General features: G+C 41.7%; 4 protein-coding genes across 8 annotated transcripts in view; 3 read left to right on the forward strand and 1 right to left on the reverse strand.

The window, feature by feature from the left end:
* LOC143210198 (mediator of RNA polymerase II transcription subunit 20-like) overlaps positions 1–6,356 on the forward strand; it is a 153,860-nt gene extending 147,504 nt beyond the window's left edge. Inside the window, exons 3-5 of the mRNA XM_076426844.1 lie at positions 1,029–1,285; positions 4,363–4,473; positions 5,142–6,356. Coding sequence (XP_076282959.1) covers positions 1,029–1,285; positions 4,363–4,473; positions 5,142–5,234 — 461 coding nt within the window. The 3' untranslated portion in view covers positions 5,235–6,356. The remainder of the gene's footprint in view (positions 1–1,028; positions 1,286–4,362; positions 4,474–5,141) is intronic.
* A 140-nt stretch (positions 6,357–6,496) lies between these two features.
* On the forward strand, positions 6,497–8,357 carry LOC143210196 (very-long-chain enoyl-CoA reductase-like). The gene is made up of 5 exons (XM_076426842.1): positions 6,497–6,644; positions 6,736–6,783; positions 7,115–7,425; positions 7,492–7,901; positions 8,093–8,357. The coding sequence occupies exons 1-5, from the start codon at positions 6,636–6,638 to the stop codon at positions 8,218–8,220; spliced, it is 906 nt and encodes a 301-aa protein (XP_076282957.1). The 5' UTR covers positions 6,497–6,635; the 3' UTR covers positions 8,221–8,357.
* Positions 8,358–8,372: 15 nt separating this feature from the next.
* Tous (testes of unusual size) lies at positions 8,373–13,316 on the reverse strand. Its single transcript, XM_076426863.1, has 4 exons — positions 12,557–13,316; positions 10,981–12,484; positions 10,738–10,911; positions 8,373–10,136 (listed from the first exon to the last, which is right to left on the reverse strand). The coding sequence occupies exons 1-4, from the start codon at positions 12,754–12,756 to the stop codon at positions 8,373–8,375; spliced, it is 3,642 nt and encodes a 1,213-aa protein (XP_076282978.1). The 5' UTR covers positions 12,757–13,316.
* A 953-nt stretch (positions 13,317–14,269) lies between these two features.
* The window catches only part of LOC143210191 (glycogen synthase kinase-3 beta), a 63,175-nt gene continuing 55,651 nt past the window's right edge, over positions 14,270–21,793 (forward strand). For 3 of the 5 annotated variants that reach the window (XM_076426828.1, XM_076426829.1, XM_076426830.1), the window contains exon 1: positions 14,270–16,397. In XM_076426828.1, the coding sequence (XP_076282943.1) occupies positions 16,313–16,397 (85 nt within the window). In that variant the 5' untranslated portion in view covers positions 14,270–16,312. The other 2 variants (XM_076426831.1, XM_076426832.1) reach the window with 2 other exon arrangements.

Genomic DNA, 21,793 nt, shown 5'->3' on the forward strand with positions numbered 1-21,793 from the left:
CATACACATCCGCAGTCTAGCTATGAGTATATGTATACAATAGATTAGAATACGAAGAGGAACAGGATATATTCTCTCTCGTTGCCGAAGTTAATTTTCAAAATCCGTGCCCACGAAAAAATAGCGGAACTCGAAGGTATAAATCGTCGGGCTGTAATCTGCTTCAGTTTGCATTTTCGTTTTAATGCTTTGGCCGCGCGGTATTGCGAACGACGCGATTTCTGTTTGAACTGGACCGTCGAACGGGTTTGCGTAATTAATGGTGCCGTGCCGGCTGGAATCGAGTGAGGCTTTCGGACGCGTAACAATTTCGCTGGAAAAATGCTGCCGGCAAAAAGATGGACTTTTCAACAACCATGCGTTGTCGCGGAATCTATGTTTCTCTCGCGAAACAAATTATCGTATGCGTATCTGTACACGCAGGGCGATTCAGCCGAGTGTGCCACCTAAATTACTTGTAAACTATTTATTATATGAAAAAATAGTTCAGTCCAAAGTTTTCTTTAGATAGAAAAGACATAATAGAAAAATTCTTTTTCTATTTTGCTTTTTTATCTAGTAAACTATCGTAAACGACAAATTTTAATCTTGTGGTTGAAGACAGAATCGTGAACGCTAGTTGTATTACGTAGATTCAAGAAAATTTGGATTTATTGGCCAGATGCAGAGCGCCAACGTGACTGGGCGATACAGACAGTTCACGTGTCCCGAGGATTGAACGCGCAGCTTGAAAACGTTACGATCCGGCGGAGAGTTGGATGTTGAACTTCAAGTTGCGTTGAAGTTTCGCCGGGTCGCTCGCGTTATATGCACGCGCACGTAGGGGGTGTAAACAGGAACAACTTCCAGCATACTAAGCGCGCGATTCTGTCCTCCCAATGTGGCTCTCTATGCATGAGATCCCTTTCTACAAATCCATGATTCATTCCACGAATAGATTGGAACAAGATAGTTGAAGATAGAAATTCTATCTTAAACGGATCACATTATAGATCGAACAGAAAAATTCAAATAGTTGTTTCTTCCAGGTGTCCAAAGAACTCTTCACGTTCTACATAACTCGGAACAACCAGCCTCGGTGTTTTCCATCCTCGAATCCGGAAATAAAGTGGTTCCGTTGATAGCAGACGGATTGTTCGACCTCCTCATGTACAAGATATCTAGCATCTACACGAACAAGATGCAGAAGATGGAGTCGAAGGGGCCGCGGTTCGAGATCGGCGATTTCTGTGTGAAGCTCGGCAGCGTCACTATCAATCAGAACTTCAAAGGTGTCCTTGTCGAAGTAAGTACATACAATTAATTTAATATGTTGCTTAAACGATGTCGTTCCGTCTCGAGACAAATGGACCACCCTGTACATCTATCAACAAGAACGAAAACTGTTGAACATAAATTGAAAGAATACTTCCTCGAATCAGCGAATCGTGTTCGTTCTCATTGGTCGAAATTTCGGACCCGTGCTTCCTGACCAATTTCCAAGCGGAAGTGGACGAACCCGTGGTATGCCCGCAATCAATAGACCCGACGAGCATCATATTATCAATCGATATCGCGACGAGCCGTCGCAAGCGACTGGCAAAAACATCCGTCAACGACGGCGGTGTTTCGGCAAGTTTCGATCGCGGGTTAATTAGATAGCGGTCGTTTCGCAGGGTTCGCGTAACGAGTTTCACGAAAATCACCCGAGCCAGACATCTGCCGCAATTATTCATTCAACCGATTATCTCCGGCCTCTAGCCACCCATCCCCATCCCCCGAGGGAGAAGAAAAGTTTTCCAGGCGTTTGAAAACTTCCAGATACCCCAGCTCGAAACTGCGATTTAAAACGGAACAGATGCCGCTTCGTCCCGCCCCCCTTCGTTCCCCCCGAATCTTGCGTCGGTGTTGACCTTAATTGGTCTTCCGAGATTCGTCCCTCGAGAGAGAAAGGGAGTATCAGAGGTTAATCATTTGGGTCAGTTTAACACGTGTATTTTCGACGTTTTGAATATCAAGGTAGACTTGAACGACTTGTGACTATGAGGCGCCACTAAAAATTGCTGTACCATTATTAAAAATATTATTATTATATTATTGTATACGGACCGAGGTCCTTCTATATGTATAAATGTTTACAGTTGTTTACAGTATAACTGATAAAAACAAAAAAAAGTCTTAACCTAAAATTTACATAAAAAGGGACAAGCGCGAAACTAAACAAATACATTGCGTAATTTTCTTTTGAATTCCTGTAACGTGCCATTAAAAATATCAATATTATTATACAGTATGTTTGAGCTTGCAATAATGCGATTTAAAGGATTTATTACTCCATATGTGGATTTGGATTTCATTGTTTGAAATCCTGCTCTCGTTCTCAAGACACGTTCAGGTACGTAGAAATTGATTTGCCTCAGGAGTGCGGGACAATCTATATTATTATTTATCAAATTAAAAATAAAGCTCTGGTCGCGCGCGCGCGGAGGAAAGGTTTCATTTTCGAGTTTAAATAGCTCCGAGTGCAAAGGGTGCAAATTGGAAAATGTCTTCTAATTATAATAACCGTGTTCAGAAGCATTCGGAAGATATACAAATAAAAGGAAACAATTTTTCGGAAATGTTTGAATAACGTGTAAATCCTCCTCACTCGTGCTCGAGAAATTCTTCATCTTGCTGCGGTCACCCTAACAATTTAATCAAGATCAAGAAATGATCGGATTACCGAACTTCACCGGATTAGCCGAGTGATCTATTCCTTTCTCCGGGTCCCGGTTCAGGTGTCACGATATGAGCGAGGGGTCTGCCACACGAAATGTAGCCAGAGTAGCGGCTATTACAGCGACAATGGCGGGACTTCCGTTCTACAAGGCACGAAGCTGTTCGTGCGGAGGAATGTGTCGGACTACGTGGTCTCTAAGCGATCCACCGCACCGGCCATTCGTATCGGTAACGGCGCTGTTTGTACCCTCCCACGACGTCGAATACGTTACGATAAACCCCCGGTTCCACCATTAATTTCAACGGAGAAATACTACGGCGTCGGGGCCCGCCGACTACCACTAACTCACGGTCTACGCTCGGCGTCCGCTTTTTTCTCCAGGGGAAGAAAAATGTCGCGGGAACACAAAGTACACAGCTCATGAGAAAGATACGGCGAGTTCTTCGAATCTTTCCCAGCTAGTCGATTTTGAAGAAACATGTAAAACTACGTAAAAATGTTAGGTCGATCGGAAAGCAATTGGCTTCTTGTGGAAAGAGACCAAAATAAGTAGATCAACATTTTCTTCGTGCTCGTTAAAGACGATTCTCTTTTTATTTGTATCCTATTGTAGCCTTTGTCCATGTTTTAATGTTTTAATAAATCTGGACAAAGTCATGTGACGGATATTGAAGTTACTCGCGATTGTTTTCATATATTTTTTTTTTTAAACTAAAACACAACAAGAATTATATACATTGTTGTTGTGGAGCAATGTGCCCCAAGTCGCAATAAGAACTTGTCCCAATTGACACATGTGGAAATCTACAACAATATTTTAGCTATAAGTATGAAATAACTAATGAAACCTATTACAACATGTTCTTAAATGTCATCTATCAAGTCAAGATTGATGCAAAATCAAAGAAATGGATTTTCTTCATTTGTTACGAAAGCATCCTCCAGAATAAGTGCCGCAAAGTATTCGTAAAAGTTGTCTAGCAACTAGGTAGTAAATATTTACGCAAGATCCGACTTCGAAAGCGCATTTCATAAAAATCAGACAAAGAAGAAGATGTCACCAGGATTTCCCTAGCTTTTCTTTAGCGACTACCGTTGAAAAGCCGTAACTCTTGATCGAAGCGATAGCTGATCCTTCGGCGCCGACTGTTGGAGATCTTGATCGGCGAGGAAAAGAGAGACGAAGAGAGCAGCGTATCGTTTCGTCGAAATGCAGAACGCATTGACGTTCTGTATGCTCTTTATTATACATACATATAATACAGAAGTCTTGCATGTATACATGCCTAAGGTACTTATAAATAAGGAATACTTTCGGATGAGGTGTTCCATTATTTTCCCGCACACGGTTTATATCCGGCGAAACCCTTTTCTAAAGGAAGAATAAAGTACAACGCTCGAGGGAACATACCGATACACCCATTCTCATTTTTTTCTCCCGTTTCATTCTAGTCAACCAATGACCCGGCAAAAGTGCCAATTCCGTGTCGAGCATTGTATACGAAGTGTTCGTATTCTGTGCCCGTACCATTATCATTCGTTTGTCCCGATGGAAAAATAAAAGGGAGGAAACGTTTTACCGCTACTATAATTCTTTTTCATTGAACCTTCATCAACACCCATTCAAAATATTACATTATCGTCATCAATATCTTCCGCAGGTTGAATACAGACCCTGTGTCGTTCCCGGAAGCGCATGGGAGCTAATGCGGGAGTTCTTGCAAGGTTTTCTTGGGCCAACAGTATCCAATCAAGCCCCGCAGTATTTACAGGTGAGAATTTCATAATCAGACTCAAATTTCTGTACACTGATCATTTAAAATTAACCCTTTGCACTCAAAGCTATTTGAACTCGAAAATTAAACATTTCTTCCGACCTAAAATATGTATATCCATTTTCTATGATTCTTTTAATTTGGCTCATACAATATTTAAATGTTTAGAGAATTGGTTAGATACCAACATATTTAACAATCTAAACAATATTTTGGATAATGGTATAGCAATTAGGGTTAAAATTAAGAGGTGATCATTTTAACCCTTGGACGTCTGGCCATGTTTGTAACATGTTTAAAATGTTTTTGAAAGAAGGCATTCAGTGATAATTAATATTTATTTAAAAGAATGTTCGTTACCAATAAATCTTCAAGGAAGTTTCCAAACAATAATACTATCAAAAAATAATAAGTTTTAATATTTTGATTACACACGCATAACCATTTTACATGATTAATATTTTTTTGGTTACTAGTAATCAATATTAGTCAGTGATATTTCTTTCCCAATGTAACATCCATTTATTCGATTCAGTTCTCATAAATTGTTAAGAGAGTTTTAAAAGAATTGATCATTTTAAACTGACGAAAGAATTGAGAACGGATAGTTCTGTCTCTATAGTTCTTCTATTTGTTTGTATAGCGTCATTATTGCTTTTTTACAGAACCGAATGAATGATATCTATCAACCTCTAGATACCATACAACAGTATTTGGAACACTTTGGTCAATACCGAAAAGCCACGGGTGTGATTTAAGACAGAGTCCATTCAATTTGCGGAAAATCACGATAGGAATATTTTGTTATGATTGAAAGATTGTAACAATACACTCCAATAAATGATTTTTTTCAGATACGCGTGATTTGAGTTGATAGCGACACCTATACGAGATACGGTGAACACTTGCCGGTTATATTTGATTTCGGTTAAACTTCTGAAAATCGGTGAAATCGGATTGAGCTTAAATTTTTCATTAAAAACATGTTTCCCAAAAGGATTTTTAGCGGCTCGAAAAAAAATTGCCTATCATTTTCTACCTTTCCGACATAATAAGAAATTTTTTTTCGAGTCGCCAAAAATTCCTTTGGGAGGTATGTTTTTTAATTGCCAAATAAGGCTATGTGCAAAATATTAGTTGAACCCGATTTGATGGATTTTCGGAAGCTTAGCCTTGGTTTAATCGATAAGAAAATGATCTTCTATGCCGACGTTAATGTTTAAAAATATACTTGTATTTTTCGTTTCCATTAAGAAAAGAAAGAAAAATCATGATCTCATATTGTAATCCAAATATTTTACCAGTTTTCATTTCCAGAACTTCATTGTTCGTATATTATGCAACGTATATTATGAATTTAAAATGGAAATCAGTTTACCCGCTTCTTGAACTCACCTTTGAATCTCTCTTGTATCGAATGTATTTACATGGCAATTGTGAATATTGATACATGAATGATGTGGCAAATTTTATATTACGTCAATACTGATGCACTATTTTCCTCAAAAAAACAGTGCACGGCTGATATTTTACAGTTTTGTACTACCTATAGCGAAATTAAATTTACATACTTTTTAACAACAATTAAATATACGATTTCGAGTGATGCTTTAATTGCAAACCTACGTTAAACTGTTATATTACTTAAAAAGAAACTTACGTAAATATACGTCGTTAAATAGAGCAAGTCGTTGAAAAAAACAATTAAATAATCAAGCAGGAATGGATCCAATGAATACTTAGACCTCTATGCATTTAAAAGGGGACATAATGTTGTCTGGTCCAGAGTCTAGTTTTCTCGACTTCGTGTATCAAATTAATCTACTTAAATCTACAAAGTCTACAATGCAATATAATATAATTTAATACGATTATGTTACTGGAACTCTGAACAAAATTGTATATGAAATAGTCCTAAATCCAGCCAGGAACATGTGAATTTTTGGAGACATAATGTTGTCTGGTCAAAGTCTGGTCAAAGCGTCGAGGCTATTCGTACAATTGTACATCGTACGATCGAACGATCGCAGCGCCTCGTTCTGTCGCAAGTCACGACCATTGCCTCACGTCTCGGCGACTTCTAGTCGACTGGAAGCGTGCTCATCGTGTGAAGGTTTTTCCATTGATAAGCTACCAGGTATCGGGCAAAATTACCAGTGATGATGGAGGTATTTACTAGTAAATTTATTAAAAACACTTTACCGAACTACATCCTTCGAAAATTGATCCGTGGAATAACGTACTTCTCTTGTTTTTTAGATACAAATATTGACCGCAAAGTCGTCGAAATTCGTGTCCAATGTATTCGTAAGTAGTAAACACACAGTGTCAAAGTCCAACAGAACGAGTTAAGTTGTATGAAATGCAGTGTTTCTACACATCATTCATAATCACGATTTATTTGGGAAACCTTTTGAAGATTCTATTCAAATAATCGTGTTTTATGTATACACAACGTGTGTTAAAAATGATCATAAAGATAACGTTTGTAAAAACTACTTGCCAGTAGTTGTAAAATTAATTTGAATTTCTAATGACATAGTTTTACGACTAAATAGAATGCGGAGATTTACGATATTAATTTTCATAGCTACATATGTTCGTTAATGTGTAGTGTACTCTATATTTTTCTATATAGGTAAAGCCGACTACCACTATCAAAGAAGTCAAGGAGGAGTTACATAAGTTAAAAAAAGCACCGAATATTCATAGGCAAAGTTTAAGGCCGGATCCGAAAGGAAAATCTTTGTCAGATTCAGATACACTAAAAAGTTTGTCCATCACCGACGGAGGGAAATTGTATTTAAAAGATCTTGGACCGCAGATCAGTTGGAAAGGTGTGTTCCTCGTGGAATATGCTGGTCCCCTAATTCTGTATCTATGGATCTATCAGCGTCCCTGGATCTTTTACGGTGATGTTTCCACATCGAAAATTGACACATCAGTCCAGTAAGTTTATTTTAATGTATGTGTGAAGAAGCTAGTTAACAATACTCTAACCGATTATAATTTCAGTGTCGCAGCTGTTTGCTGGTCGATACATTATGCTAAGCGACTCTTGGAGACTTTGTTTGTACATCGATTCAGTCATGCTACAATGCCATTGCGTAATCTTTTCAAGAATTCTTCCTACTATTGGTTATTCGCAGCATACGTAGCGTATCATGTGAACCACCCACTATTCACAAGCGCAAGCCCGATGAAATTTTCTGTGGGTCTAGCAATGTTCACGTTTTGCGAGCTTGGCAATTTAAGCATTCATTTAGCTCTAAGAAATCTGAGGCCAGCAGGTTCCACGGTGAGGAAGATACCTGTAGCTACTTCAAATCCGTTCACACAACTTTTCAATATGGTTTCCTGCCCAAACTATACCTATGAAATTGGTAGTTGGATTGGTTTTACCATTATGACATCCTGCCTTCCAGGTAATACACGTTCCTGCCAGGGCTTGAAAGCTGTTGTGGAACAGGTTCTTGAAACTAGCATTTCTTGAAAATTTTCAAAAGCCATAATTAACTGTCTTAAACAGTTATTTTCAGAACAGTGCACAGCCCTGGTTTCTATTCCATTAGAAAAGAAATAACGCGCAAACTTACACCGAAATTATTTATTTCAGCTGGTCTGTTTACCTTTGCCGGCGCATACCAGATGACCCTCTGGGCATTAGGAAAGCACAAGGCGTACAAAAAAGAATTTTCAAACTACCCGAAAAGCCGAAAAGCCATCTTTCCATTACTGCTTTAAGCGCATAGCAGCGATTTTAATTTAGGAACATGGTACCGGTAATTATTACTCTCATGTTTCTACGTTCTTTGGAATTTGTTACCAATATTTTTATTCTTTAAATAAACAATTTACACGGGAGTACTCGCAATACCATACTTACAGACTAATCACTAAAAGTTCGACTTAAGTACCTTCTCCTCGCACGGTAGTTTATTTATTAATTGGATTATATCCTCTTTCAACGTGTTTATAATATTTTGACACTCTTGCATCTGCGCTTTATGAACGGCCTGCAATTCTTCGTACCCGTGACACGCGTTGCGCAACTTCTTTTTCGCCTCGGATGGTGTAACATCTTTTCGATTCAGCCCAAAAAGACCTTCCATATGCAATATGCGTTTTCTAGCGTCATTCAATTCTTCTCTTAGAGCATTCAATTCTTTAATCAAGAGAATATTCTCTTCCATCGTTTTATCCATATCTTTGCCGATACCAGGCGTATCCTGAAACACTTGTTTCCTAAGAGAAGCTACCGTTCTTTCTAGATGATCTCTCTGCTTCACGAATTCACATTGAGCGTCAAAGTCTGCTTTCCGACTGCGCAAGAAATCATCGCCAGCGCTATACTTGTGATATAGTTTTATTATGGCATTTTTCAACGCCTGCGGCTCTTGCACAAGCCCGGACGCGTCCAGCAAGTCCACGCGAATTCTCTTCAAAAGTTGCTGACACCTTCTGCCACGATACTCTTCGTGTTGCACTTCGCGTCTCGCCGACCCTAATTTTTCCCTCAGTTCGTGCAGCTGTAATTCTAAACTAACGTTGGTCTTATGAAGATTCACCAACTCCGTCTCCATATCCTGTATCTTTTCTTTTAACTCTCTGATCTCTTGATCTCGTGGCTCTATTTGATTCTTCAATTCGGTGATCTTGTAATTTAACACGAACTTAAACTTCTCTAGCTCCTGGTTCAAACGTTTTAACTCGTATATCTGGCTTTCCCTGTCTTGGATCGTTATGTCTCTCTCGTCTATCTCTTTCTTTAGATCCACCTTGTTTTTCTCTAATTCCTGGATGGACGATTGGAAGTAACCGTACTCATTCTGAACTCGTTCCACTTGTCTCTTCAGCTCCTCGACAGTTTTCTGGCTAACTAAGTACCTATTCCGTATCATTCCAGCTTCTCCTTTAAGTTTCAAGTTCAATTCTTTCTCCTCGCGCAACATATTCTCATAATTCGTTCGTAAATCTAGAATCTCTTGATCGGCATCGTCCTCTATCTGCGCTGCCAATTGTTCGTGAACCCGTGCCTGGTGTGCCATCTCGTCTTGAGTCTCCTTTACTTGTAATTGACATTGATACAACAACGCTTCGTATTTATCCGTCGCGTTCTCCAAGTTCTCAGTTGCCTTTTTCTCCGATTCCTCCAAACGTTTCTCGTAATCTTGTCGCATGGCGGTCATATGTTCCTCCAACTTCATGAACTTGTCGTATTCTGTGATAAGTTTCGCATCGTACGTCATTTCCACTCGTTTCATCGTATCCTTATGATCCTCTTTCATTTTATCTATATCTGCGTTTATTATGTTTAGCTCGCTCTTGTGATCCTCCTTTAGTCTGCTTATCTTGTCTCTCAGTTCCTCGATAGCTTCGCAGTATCCTTTATGAAGGTCTCGAACTTTGTCGTTGTGCAGTACCTCTATTTGTCGCATTTTATATGCGAGCTCGTTCTCTCGTTCCCTCATTCGAACGTTTAAGTCTTGTATAGTCTGTATCTTCTCCACGAGGTCCCCTTTGCTAATTAACACCTCGTTCGTGTATTTTACTTCTTTTCCGGTTTTTCCCTTTGCTTCGGTATAGTGTAGCTTCCAAATGCATAAACTACCATCGACTCCTGTTGATACTAAGTACTGTTGATTGATGGAAAGTGCGATCTGCGAAAACACCGCTTAATGTTAGTATTGGTAGTGTTCGACAGATTTTTGCATTTAATTCCAAATTTTTGGTAGCCGAATCATTCCCAAGTGATTTAAATCATTCTGGCCCATTATAAAGTTAACCCTTAGCACTCGAATGTTGACTCTGAGAGAAAGGCGCCACTACAAATTGCTGTACCATTATTCAAAATATTATTCACATTATTATATATGTCGGTATCTAATCACTTACTAAACATTCAGGTATTGTATGATCTATTATACCAATTTCATATCCATAGAATTTAAAAAATCACAGGGAATGGAAATACTCTAGCTAGAAAGAAATGTTTAATTTTCCAGTTAAAATAGCTTCGAGTGCAAAGGGTTAATTATCGTGGTTGAAAAAATTATTTTACAATAGCCCAATCATGTCGTTTTCGCCGAAATGGGCAAAGATTACCAACTTCGAAGGCCTGTAATTTTTAAACGAATTCGAAACCGGCAAAATTATGACTTGAATCCTCCCTTAATTTCACATGTGACGTCAAGAGTGATCGATTTCGCATGGAATGACCCAGGTGTCTTTTATAAATCTTTATACGTATTACATTCTCACCTTTGTAAGGTCCACAGAATGAACGTTGAACTCTGAATACTGTACTGGCTCTTGAAGCGGATATTTCACTGACAAAATATTGCCGCCGGGACAGACAAGAAATAGAGCCTGATCATATTTCCCCAATATCATACTATTCATGGTAACTCCTGTAAGATTATATTCTCGCGTCACCTAATAGAAACGATGTTCTTAATATATTCAGGAAAACGAACAGGTCGAACGTATAAATGAATGAATTACCGTATTTTCCTTTATTTCGCGAATGATAGTATCACTTCCGATACAGTACGCAACCTGTTCATCGGCAGATAGTGCGATGTCGTGTAAATTTCGATTTTTTAAAATGATTTCTGCGAAACGAGTACCAGTACTCATGTCCCACTGGTATATGACACCCTCGCTGCCTAATGTTAACAATTTCGTGTCTGTTTGCGACCAAAGCAAAGCTTTCACTCTATTGGTATGTCCTTTCAAAATGAAGTAGCTCGCGAAATCAACAGTTGTGTAAATTTGTACAATATTTTCATTCACAGCAGCAAACAAATGGCCCCCATGGCTAAATGTTACTGTCTTACAGTATCTTATAGGAAATTCTTCCATTGTTAATAGATCATCTATCAATATACACATAAAGCGTAGCTTATCACTGAAACCAATTAAGCAGAAAAGGCCAGTGGGATGCAGAGAAATTCCACAGATGTGCTCTGCATATTGTTTAAATAAAATTAAATTTCCTGACTCGAAGTCCCATAGTCTTACACTATGGTCGAGTTCTCCGCAGGTCATAAACATCGACTTCCAAGCACACATTGAGAGATTACTGATAGGTCCATAATGTAATGCTTGACCCAACACCTGTAACTCTTGTGGTTCTGGATCTACATTCAAATCTGGCCCCCATAATCTTGTATGAAATAATTGTGGCCAGCTCGTTGTGATCACTAAATGATCTACATTTATATTAAGGTTTATAGTATTAACTTTGTATAAATCGCGGTTCTCATCTTTCGACGGTTGCGTTGGAATTATGTAAACGTTTCTTTTCACGTATTTATGTTGACTTTCTCTTTCGAATAGCACAATTGTCCTGAAACCGTGCGCGTACACGAATCCTTTTGGGAAACCAATTAAACAACGAATATTATTTTCCCAATCGCCAGTGTCTTTAATGTCCATTATTGAACCACTCGTTTGTATAACATACTCTTCCCGTATTCTCAGGTTCATAGAAGTTGTATCGCTCATTTTATAAATATTCTTTAAATCGCCATTCTCTAAATAAAGTATTCTGCCATCTTTGGTTCCGAGCAATAATCTATCTGAGTTCAACCAGGCCATTGAACATGCTAGTATATTGTCTGCTTTCGAGAATCCATATGGTCGCCAGATATTCTCAGCAAGACTTAAAAATTTGAATGTATGCGAACCACTAACAGCAATCACTCCTACATCGGACGGATTACAAGCTATTAATTCAACAACAGCTGGTGGTGTTTGCTGAGTGCCTACTTTCAGTTTTGACTCCACCTTTCCCTTTTCCCAATTGTAGAAAAGCATTTTTTGATCAGGCTCCCCTGTCACCGCTGCTAGATACTGATTATCAAAGCTAAAATCAATGCAGGTGAATTTAGTAACTTCGGGTGCATCGTAAGGTATTCCAAGCAGTTTTTTTCTCTTCAACGTTTGAACATCGTATATAGAAATAGTAGGCTTCTCTCCCATTTCACAGGTGGCAACATATTTCCTTCAATTTAAAAGATATACATGTATTGTGACCGACACATTTTGAAATTTACAGAAATATAGAGCAACGTACTTATTATTGGTAACTGCGATAATATTTATTTCCTGTTTATCGGATAAACGTAACAATCGTTGGCGACGTTGCGGAATATGATGAAGTGTTAACAAATTACCAGCAGGATACAAGATTTCCGAGTCCGAAATGTAATGAGCGTTTGAAATTATATCGGTTTTTAAACCGTAAAATATTTTCGCTTGCAACGAAACAGACATTTTTATTCGTCTTCGTTGTTATTATAGTTAGATATAAAATTATGATATTTAGGATTACGCAGGTGAAACGTGCGTTGTAAAATGTTACTGCATGCTGTTTACATTTCCATGGCAGCAAACCCGATCAATAGCAGAGCATTTATTATTAAAAATTCATTCCAATTCTGTTTCGAAATTATTTATTGATTTTGAATTGTTTTTTATAATATTCCACAGTCGTATGGTGTGGAAACAATTATAATTAATTATATGCACGAGGAACAACATGTAAAGATGAGAAAAGAATTCAAAATATTGTCCATTTCTAAGAAAAATTATATTCAACGTTTCCTATCAAAGTTTTCTGGGATGTTATTTAGATAACAACAATAGGTCTAAAATAAAACGTTCGTTTTCTTCAATATTCATTTAAATAAACCCCCATAGGATTGTTGCAAATGTAGATTCCCTTATTATTGATAATGCGTATATTAGTTTTCTATTTTATCGATTATATGATCGATTATGTACCACAGATGAGATGCCTGTGTCCTGTATCATGCCTATACCTCGTTTGTACTTTTATGTTGCCACCTCATGCAATTTGCTATCTGACCGTTGCATTTCGGTAGAGTCCGCTACCAGAGCATTTTCTACATACTACAGAATCGGTAAATCAGAACCGTAGACAGAAAAATGCAATGTCTGTTCACATGTAAACGCTGACAAATTGATCAGTTTTCATGAATTTTATACAAAGTGATTTGAATTGATTTAGCTACTCCTTCGACATACAGAACAATGTTTTCCAGAGTTTGAATGATTTATTACTTGGTTCCATCTCGCCCAGTATAAATGCAAGTCGTAGCTTGAAAGAAATCACCGAAATCACTTATCTTGAAAATCATAGAAGAGTAGATGTCACCAAGATCGCTTCAAACCGAATACTGCTTGAATCAATCAAATTGCAAATTCGAATATATTGATAATTAAAATCACGGAAAACGTATATAATAAGCGCAAAGAATATACTCCATATTATATAGTGTAGTTATTACTAGTTATGATAGAATTGTGTGTGATTGGCAAACTGCAGAAATGACACGTAGTCAACCAATCAGACATTAGAAAAACTACGGTGTTTTTCGATCAGTCATGGTGAGGCGAACAGGCATTTGAATCGCCAAAACAATTAAGTATCGCAATGCAGATGCTGGAACAATATGTTCCACCTCGACGATATCAAAGCACAGACGAGGTATACAGGTGTACTCAGGCTATATAATTTTTGTTTACATTCCGCTAATAAAAATAGTGAAAAGTGTTACGTGGGACACCCTGTATATGGTTTAATAAGGGTCTATCCTCATGCCTCGTCTGCGACCAAATACGATGAACATGTTCAAATTTGGCGGGGTTTCGGGTTGGTATGAAATTCAGTCGTACGGTGGTGTGTCGTTCGACGAAGAACGCGCCATCCCACTTGCCGTACGATCGTTCGCTTGGCAAGGGGCAGGGCGGGGTGTTGCTGACGTCACTTTCGGCAATGTCCGCCGCCACTCGAGTAGCCCGATCTCGCCCGAACGGGTCAATGTCTGAGGAGGCTTCGAAAAATTCGTAGCTGGTGTGGTGTTCCCGTGCTCGGCGAGGAAAGAGAAGTCGTCGATCGTCGAGGATTAATTACGTCAGGAAGAATAAGTTCGCGCCTGAACCCGTTACCCGGCGTTGGGTACGAGGCGTCGTTTCGATCGCATAGTGATTTCACGGTCGTCGAAATCGGAGGTGAACAACGACGGCGACGACGACCTCCCCTCGAGCAACGACGACACGGACAACGACGACGACTGTGACGAGGAAAGACGTCCATGTCGGCGTCAGCGGGTCCTCCGGTCGTTTCCTTTGCGTAGCTTAGCGCCAATCGCGGCAAAATGTTGTGCACAAGCCTGGCAAGTCGACAACGTCGAGCCTGAGGAGTCGAGTAGCCGCGAGAAAGAGCGACGAAGACCGATTCAACGTAACACCGAGACAGAAAAAGAAAGAGATAGAGAGAGAAAGAAAGAGAGAGCAGGAGCGGTAGTGGCGGAGGTGAGGCGGTAGCGCTTCCCCCGCACCCTTCGAAAGAGTGCGAGAGTGAGAGAGAAGACAGAGCGGAGTGCACAAGAGGAAGAGAAAGGAAGAAAGAAAGAAAAGATCAGAGGCAGCGAACTCGCTGCGCCGTTAGGACCGAAAAAGAGAAACGGTCACCGAGGAAAAAGAACAGAGAGCAGGAGGTCTGTGGTCGGTGCAGCCTAGAGAAACGACGACGACATCCATTGTCGGAGGCGTTGTCGGATTGATAGAAAATTTTCATCATTGTGATTTGTCTCATATAGAATCGACGGTGAGGTGGTACATAGGTCGGTAACGAAGAAGAAATCCGACCCGTCACAACGAGACCGTCGTGTAGTCGCGCGATATAGGAAGGCTACCAAGTGCGGCGGTGTGCCTCCACTGTCGCGAACGCGTACGAACCGTTCCGAAAACGTCGACCCCCGCGCCTCCCCTCGCGGCATAGCTCTCCGCAACGTTCCGCGCCCTCGTCCAGGTTATTAGGTAGTTAGAAGAGTGCGCTTCTCGGTCCGCGATATACTCCCTGACAGCGGCGGCCAATACGGAAAGATTGTCGTAAATTGTGTCAATTCGCCGCGTAGTTGGACGCCACCGGCGCGGTTATCGTAGCCGCCGGTGGACATTGCTTCGGAAAGGAAAAAGAGGATCGTGTGAAACGTAATCGAAGTACCACCGAAGAGCCTGTCGTTCGAACGTGATCTGGTGCGAACGGAGTAGTGTATATAACCCCGGTGTGCGCGCTGTTCCATCGCGACGAAACGTTGATTCGAGAGAGTCGCTGCCATCGCCAACGACCACCATCAACGGGTACGAGCGTATCGCACGGGAGGAAGTGTCGGGAGTGTACAGGAAAAAAAAATTTCGTTTTCAACAAAACGATTCATCCTTTCTTCGATTCAACATCCCAACCGTCATTATCCTCATCCACGGTTCTCCGTAAATTTCTTCTATTCACAATCTTGCGCGCGCTTTGCTCGCCATTCCCTCCCTTCTGTTCCTCTTATTCTCTCTCTCTCTTTCTCGCTCGTTCTCTCTCTCTATCTCTTTCTCTCCCGCCCTTCTTCTCTTTTTCTTTCTCTGTCTCTCGTTTGCTCTTTCCGTCTCCGTGCAAGTCCTCGGTCTCCACTCTCTTCCTCTCCCTTGATCCGTCGATCGAGCACGGCCGTGGCGTAATATATAGAATAACGGAGCCGTGCGGACGTGTATGCGCGCGTGCGATGTGATTATCGTTCGTGTTGTCATTGATGTCCGAGGTGGTGTCAACAACGACAAGAACGACGAAGACGAAGAGGACGACGACGGCCACGACGACGACGACCAAGCGTTCCTGGCTATCTTCACGTGAGGCGTTCGCGAAGAGGAGGAGGAGGAAGTGGCACGGCCAGCCAAGGCGGCGGCCAACGGAACCAGAGGCGGCATACTCCAGACCTCGGTGTAAGGTGGAGGAGCCGGTGAATACAATTTCAGGATGAGCGGCCGACCGAGGACTACCTCCTTCGCCGAGGGCAACAAGGTGCACACCAATCCGCCCCTGGGCGGCATGAAGATCAGCAGTGAGTACCGTAGGACGTGCCTTAACCTCTAGCACAGCTTTGGACTCTCGAGTCTTCTCCCCACCACTTTCTTCTCTCTCTCTCTTTCTCTTTCTCACTCGCTCTACCTCGGCCAGGACGTCCCCTACCCTCGCTCCTTTTCATTCCCCTCCTGCCGCGCGCGCTCTTTCTCTCGCCGCCTCGCTTGCTCGCTCTCGCCTGTCCGTCTCCGAATGCAGAGCTGTGCGTCTGCGTGCGAGTGCCTGGGTTACTCTTGGGAAGGCGATGGAGCGGCTGCCCGAGGAAGAGGGTAGGGGGGATTATTCCTTTTTTTTCTTCTTCTTCTTCGTCTTTCTATGCCTGATGGGCCGCCGCCGCTTTAGAGACACACACATATCCACACATCTTTCTCCCGCGATTCTTCTGCTCTCTATTTTAGCGGCTTCCGGCTGAATTCGATGTTTACGCGGTACGCGTGTCGCGAGTGTGCTCGACGGCTCGTCGCGCAGTCCCATCGGCCGCGACATGGTGAAAACGCAACGTCTACCCGTCGACCGGAACACGGCCACTTCGCAACCGTCCTGTTATACACTAGTTCGTCGTCACACGCAGTTTCACAATTTTTTTTTCCAAATCTTCTGTGCCCGTCGATCTCGCCTGGGATGATAATCCAACAGCCGAGAATATGTGTGTCGTGATATCGGAACAGCACGCCGAATGGTAAACATTGTATTCGGCCGATACCCGCTGCGCTCAGGAATCCGTTTCTTTTTCACTGTGTTTAGATGACTCCGGTAACGTAGCGTGTTCCTCAGAGGCTGCATGATCACCTCTGCAGCGAACGGTTGTTCAGTAAGGTGTGACCCGTTTGAACCGCAGAGCTAACCGTAGTACAGTGTTGGCATGTTCATGTTCAGTTATCCTTATTGATTGCATGACTGAGTTTTGTACCTTAGGAACATGTCGTAGGCTCCGTCAACCGTACACGTCCGATTTTAGTGTATGTACTTGTTCTTTGTTCAGAGTTCTCCGGTTATTTTCTGTCCGCGCACAGCTATCAGCTGTTAATTCGGGGCTCACTCGATCGCGCACTAGGTGTGTCGAATATCACAGGATACGTATTATTTGAACCGATTGGTCAATTGTACGATATCTGAAAATGGTCATCGAGCGTTCTTTGAAATCGTATGTATTCACTGTTAATTAATCTGGAATCGTTGAATTTAGCGTTTCGAGCATAAACGAAGGTGTCAACTGCACAAGCAAATATTTGTTTCGCATTGAAGTAGTTATTTTACTCGAGAAAAATTTATTTAAAAGTGGAGTACGCGCAACTGAAGGTTAAAGACACCGGCTCCGTAATAATTCTCGTTATTTATACGAACACATAAAGGGCAAAGAGAGCTGGCGAGAAAGCAGAATTCACGGGGCTGTTCACTTCTGCTAGCATCGGTGCCATTAGTAGCTTATCGCTCGAACAAAGAATTCATTTATCAGAGTACGGCTGTTTTTAAGCGTGATTTCGATAAAACATATTTATTTGTACATACATAGATAAATTCTTGTCTGTAATGCGGTTGAATATTCCTGACACTGCAACTGTTTGCGTAATTACGTTAATGTCTATTTAATCGCAGGTACGTTCTGTAAATGGGACTTTGTCCGTATAACATGCGTGAAACCTATGAGCTTTACTACTCCATTTGAAAACGACCGTGTAGAATGATCCTGAGCGTTTACTTTATCGAAGAATGCACCGTAATCTCCATTAATCTCCGATGTTGAAACACAGATACATGGAGACACTTGGGTAAATCGTTCACGGTGCTTTGTTCTCCGAATACAAATACTCTCTTCAGACTTCCATTTAATCTCCGTCCGGGCAAATATTTTCCGTGTGACTAGAGATATTGGCACCTCCAAGTAGCCAATGAGAAACATGAAACATTTTCTCTCCGAAAGTTCCGTTGTTCCACGGACCTAGGAAAATCTTCGCACGTCTTCAGGTATACCCGGCAAAGTGCGGTATCATGGCGGTGAACAATCGGGTTGTATCATCTGCCTGAAATTTGGGATACGCCTTTCGAGTCCCTTTCGAATTTCAGGTATACTCTCTCTTCGTTCCCGAGGCACAATAAGGGATTCCGTAACTCGGCAAGAAAATGAAGACGAGAATGCTCGCTGCGTTGCCAACTTGCATCGGATTCGTAACATCGTAACTCTGCTCCCGACTTTTCCCAGGGAAACCTGTAGAACCTCTTCGCAGCCTCTGAAGTTATTAACCATCTGAAGTTAGTAAAAATAGGGGAGTTCGAAATAACGAGGACAAATAATCCTGAGGAAGAATTCAATGATTTTCCTAAGTAAATTTTCCTGTAATTGCATTTTACAGGTGCATCGTTAGCTTTTCGCCGAGGCTGAAATTCGGGGGGTATAAATATCGCTGGTGATTGACGACGTTCGAAGCGCAGAAAGTTGAATCGGCTGTGAAAGGACAGCATTTCTGCGCGACGGATGAATTCCGTCGAGTAAAAATGTTTGCCAGTGGCATGTTATCGATACACAGCCAATAATCTCGGCGGTCGAAGGACGGGCTGATATAATTTATATAAACGTTATGAACGCCCGTGCGGTTCGTTTGGATGGTTAACGCGCTATTGTTCAATGTCGCAGTTGAAAATGCACCGTCGACAATGTTAATGTTTAATGGCGGACTTTTTCGCCTATATCGGGCACGCCCGAAATAAAGAACCTTCGAGTTTCGATTCTCATCAATCGGCGGCTGATATCGACGCTGCACGATCGAGCTGCCTTACGCGCATCGAATTTTTGGCGGGCGTTCGATCCACGCGCAACTCGCCGATTGCGGAGCAGCCGCAACCGCAGTCGTGTTACACGCCGCTGGCACGTAATTTTTCTGCCAGCACCGTTGAAATTCGTCGCCTTCGCGGCCACCTTTGTTTCTCGCCGGATTAAACTCTGTGAATCGGATTAACTTCGATATCCCCGCGCGCGCGGCTCATATATAACGCTTTGTTACCTAATCAATTTACGTAATTGCATAAACGAATTGCCCGCCGTGCGTGATGATTACCGAGCCTGTTTCCCTTTATGTGTGTGTACCCCCGGTTAGGCAATTCATTATATTAACGATACCTTCGTCTCCCGCCGATTGTTTCGGGCTATCTTCGAGCTAGCCTCTGTGGCAGAGCTGGGCGAAACGTAATCCGATTGAACATTACGATTAATACCAAATCCAATTAGTAATCGTACCTACTGATTACTAAATCATTGATTAACCAATAAGAAAGTGATACAGAAACCACACGATTTGGATGTTTTCGAGAAGATGGAAGGACAGGATCACAGGAAAAATATTGGTAACCTCAAAAGAGTCCAAGTCAGACAGTTCAATATTAAAAATATTATCGTCCCCTTAAAACTGGCCGAACATTACTGCGAGCGACTGCATAATTGAGTTAGGGCTACACAATGCATTCTTAAAGAATCTCCCCTATGCGAGACGTTTCTCCTGCAGACGGATATGGTCGTAAAGTCCTCCTACATGATGTATAATAGAAATCCTATTCTAATGTAACAGTGGAGGTATAGTTTCTGCGGTCCGGTGGGACATTCCGGAGGTCGTCAATTCTTCTGTGAAGCACTTCCTCGGAGGATATCCTCCCGAAGGAGTGGAACACACCAACTTTCAATTACGAATTCACGGTTGCGTTTGGAATAAAAATATCAAGTCGCTAGGAATTATAGCTACGTTACAGACGAACAATTTAAGAGACATTCAACTTGTTCCGACTATCGTTTTCCAGTCTTGGAAGAAAATTAAACATTTCTTCCAAGTTTATATCAAGAAATTGATATAATACATACCTCGTACAATACTTAAACGTTTAGTAATTGATTAGATATCAACGTGTACCAACTAAGGGTTAAATATTCGCCGCCATTGTTTCATCGAAGTCCAAGAGATGAAACCGGACTAGCGTTCTCTCTCGCGGCAGTTTCGGAGCCCGCATTTCCAGTTACGAAAAAGTCGGAGGAACCTGCGGTCGGTCGATTTAAAAAATTCATACCCTCCGATGGGGCTGCGGGTGCATCAAGCTCGAAATGATCGCATGACACATTCATGGGTGGCACGGTACCCGCGCGCTCAGGAAACTAGGTCAATATCCTGGCGCGGCGTTGACACGCGTCGCTCGCACCGCTCCGCCGCGAACAAAAGCCAAATAAAATGAGAAGTTCTGCGCCGGTGAGCCATCGCCCTGTCATTCGCTGCTTTCCGCGGGCTTTAATGAGAATCTCGAATTATCCTCGACCCGAAACCGTCGCGCTCTAATGTCATCGGCGGTGACCCTAGCGATGGCGTTGTCAAGGACACGCTGATCGAACCCTTTTAAAAATCTCGTACACCTTTCGAATCATCCAATCGCGTGCCGTAAAGTCTTCAATTCAGTTCTTGGCCATGGAGCAGGATAGCTAGCACCTCATGCTCTACTTAAGCGTAGACAGACAGATATTAAAAACAGTAAAAAAATTTGTCATAAGGTATCCTTCGCGGACGAAGATTTTTTAAAAATATTAAAGAATATATTGCTCAGAGAAGTAGATCATGTATCAAAGTCTTGACTGCTGGGGAAAATTTTATCACGTACTCAATTATTTGCCTGCAACTTTAGGGATTGAATCATAGAAAAATAGCATTAATTACTGTCAATTGTGAAATATGTGAAATATATTACCATCTTATGAAAATGTATACTTCACTATGTATACATAGAAGAATTGAGATTAATAACGATCATTGAAACGTAATATTTCAGCGTCTGTGATCGCGCGTTAAGTCTCTAATTTGGAAATGTTTTGGAACATCTGAGAAATTTCTTACAGTCTGAGCTCTTTCAAGTGCTCTTTCCATCCCGAATCGTGACGACGATACAGCTCGACCCAGTTCCACAGCATACCGTGTATATTATTCAAAAACTTCTGGAAAAGAGTCTACGACCCAGTGCTCGGCTATCTTCTTCCGCCAACGATGACGAAGAAGGCACACAGTCTCCCGTTGAAACTTGCTCGACCGTTCACGCTGGAAGAAGGTCGATCACGTTACCTACTCACGTGTCGCGATCTGGGTCAATATGCCTGCGTGATATTAAACCGTTCGTGACACGTGAATTTCACGACTCGATTGTTCCCCCTGGTGATCCCGGCGATCGAGAAAATCTCGAGACCCCCTTCACAGGTGCGCGCTTCGAGCTTCGACCACTAGTTTGCTGCCATCAAGGCTCGAGCGTGTGGACGAAAGGTGACCAATAGGTGGAGGCAAATTTCGAATGTTTGGGTACTCGAAAAGATAACCCTTAGAGATTGAGTGGTGACTCAGAGAGTCGCCGCTAAAAATT

The sequence above is a fragment of the Lasioglossum baleicum genome, chromosome 7 (assembly GCF_051020765.1).
Source record: "Lasioglossum baleicum chromosome 7, iyLasBale1, whole genome shotgun sequence".
In the NCBI taxonomy this organism is placed as follows: domain Eukaryota; kingdom Metazoa; phylum Arthropoda; class Insecta; order Hymenoptera; family Halictidae; genus Lasioglossum; species Lasioglossum baleicum.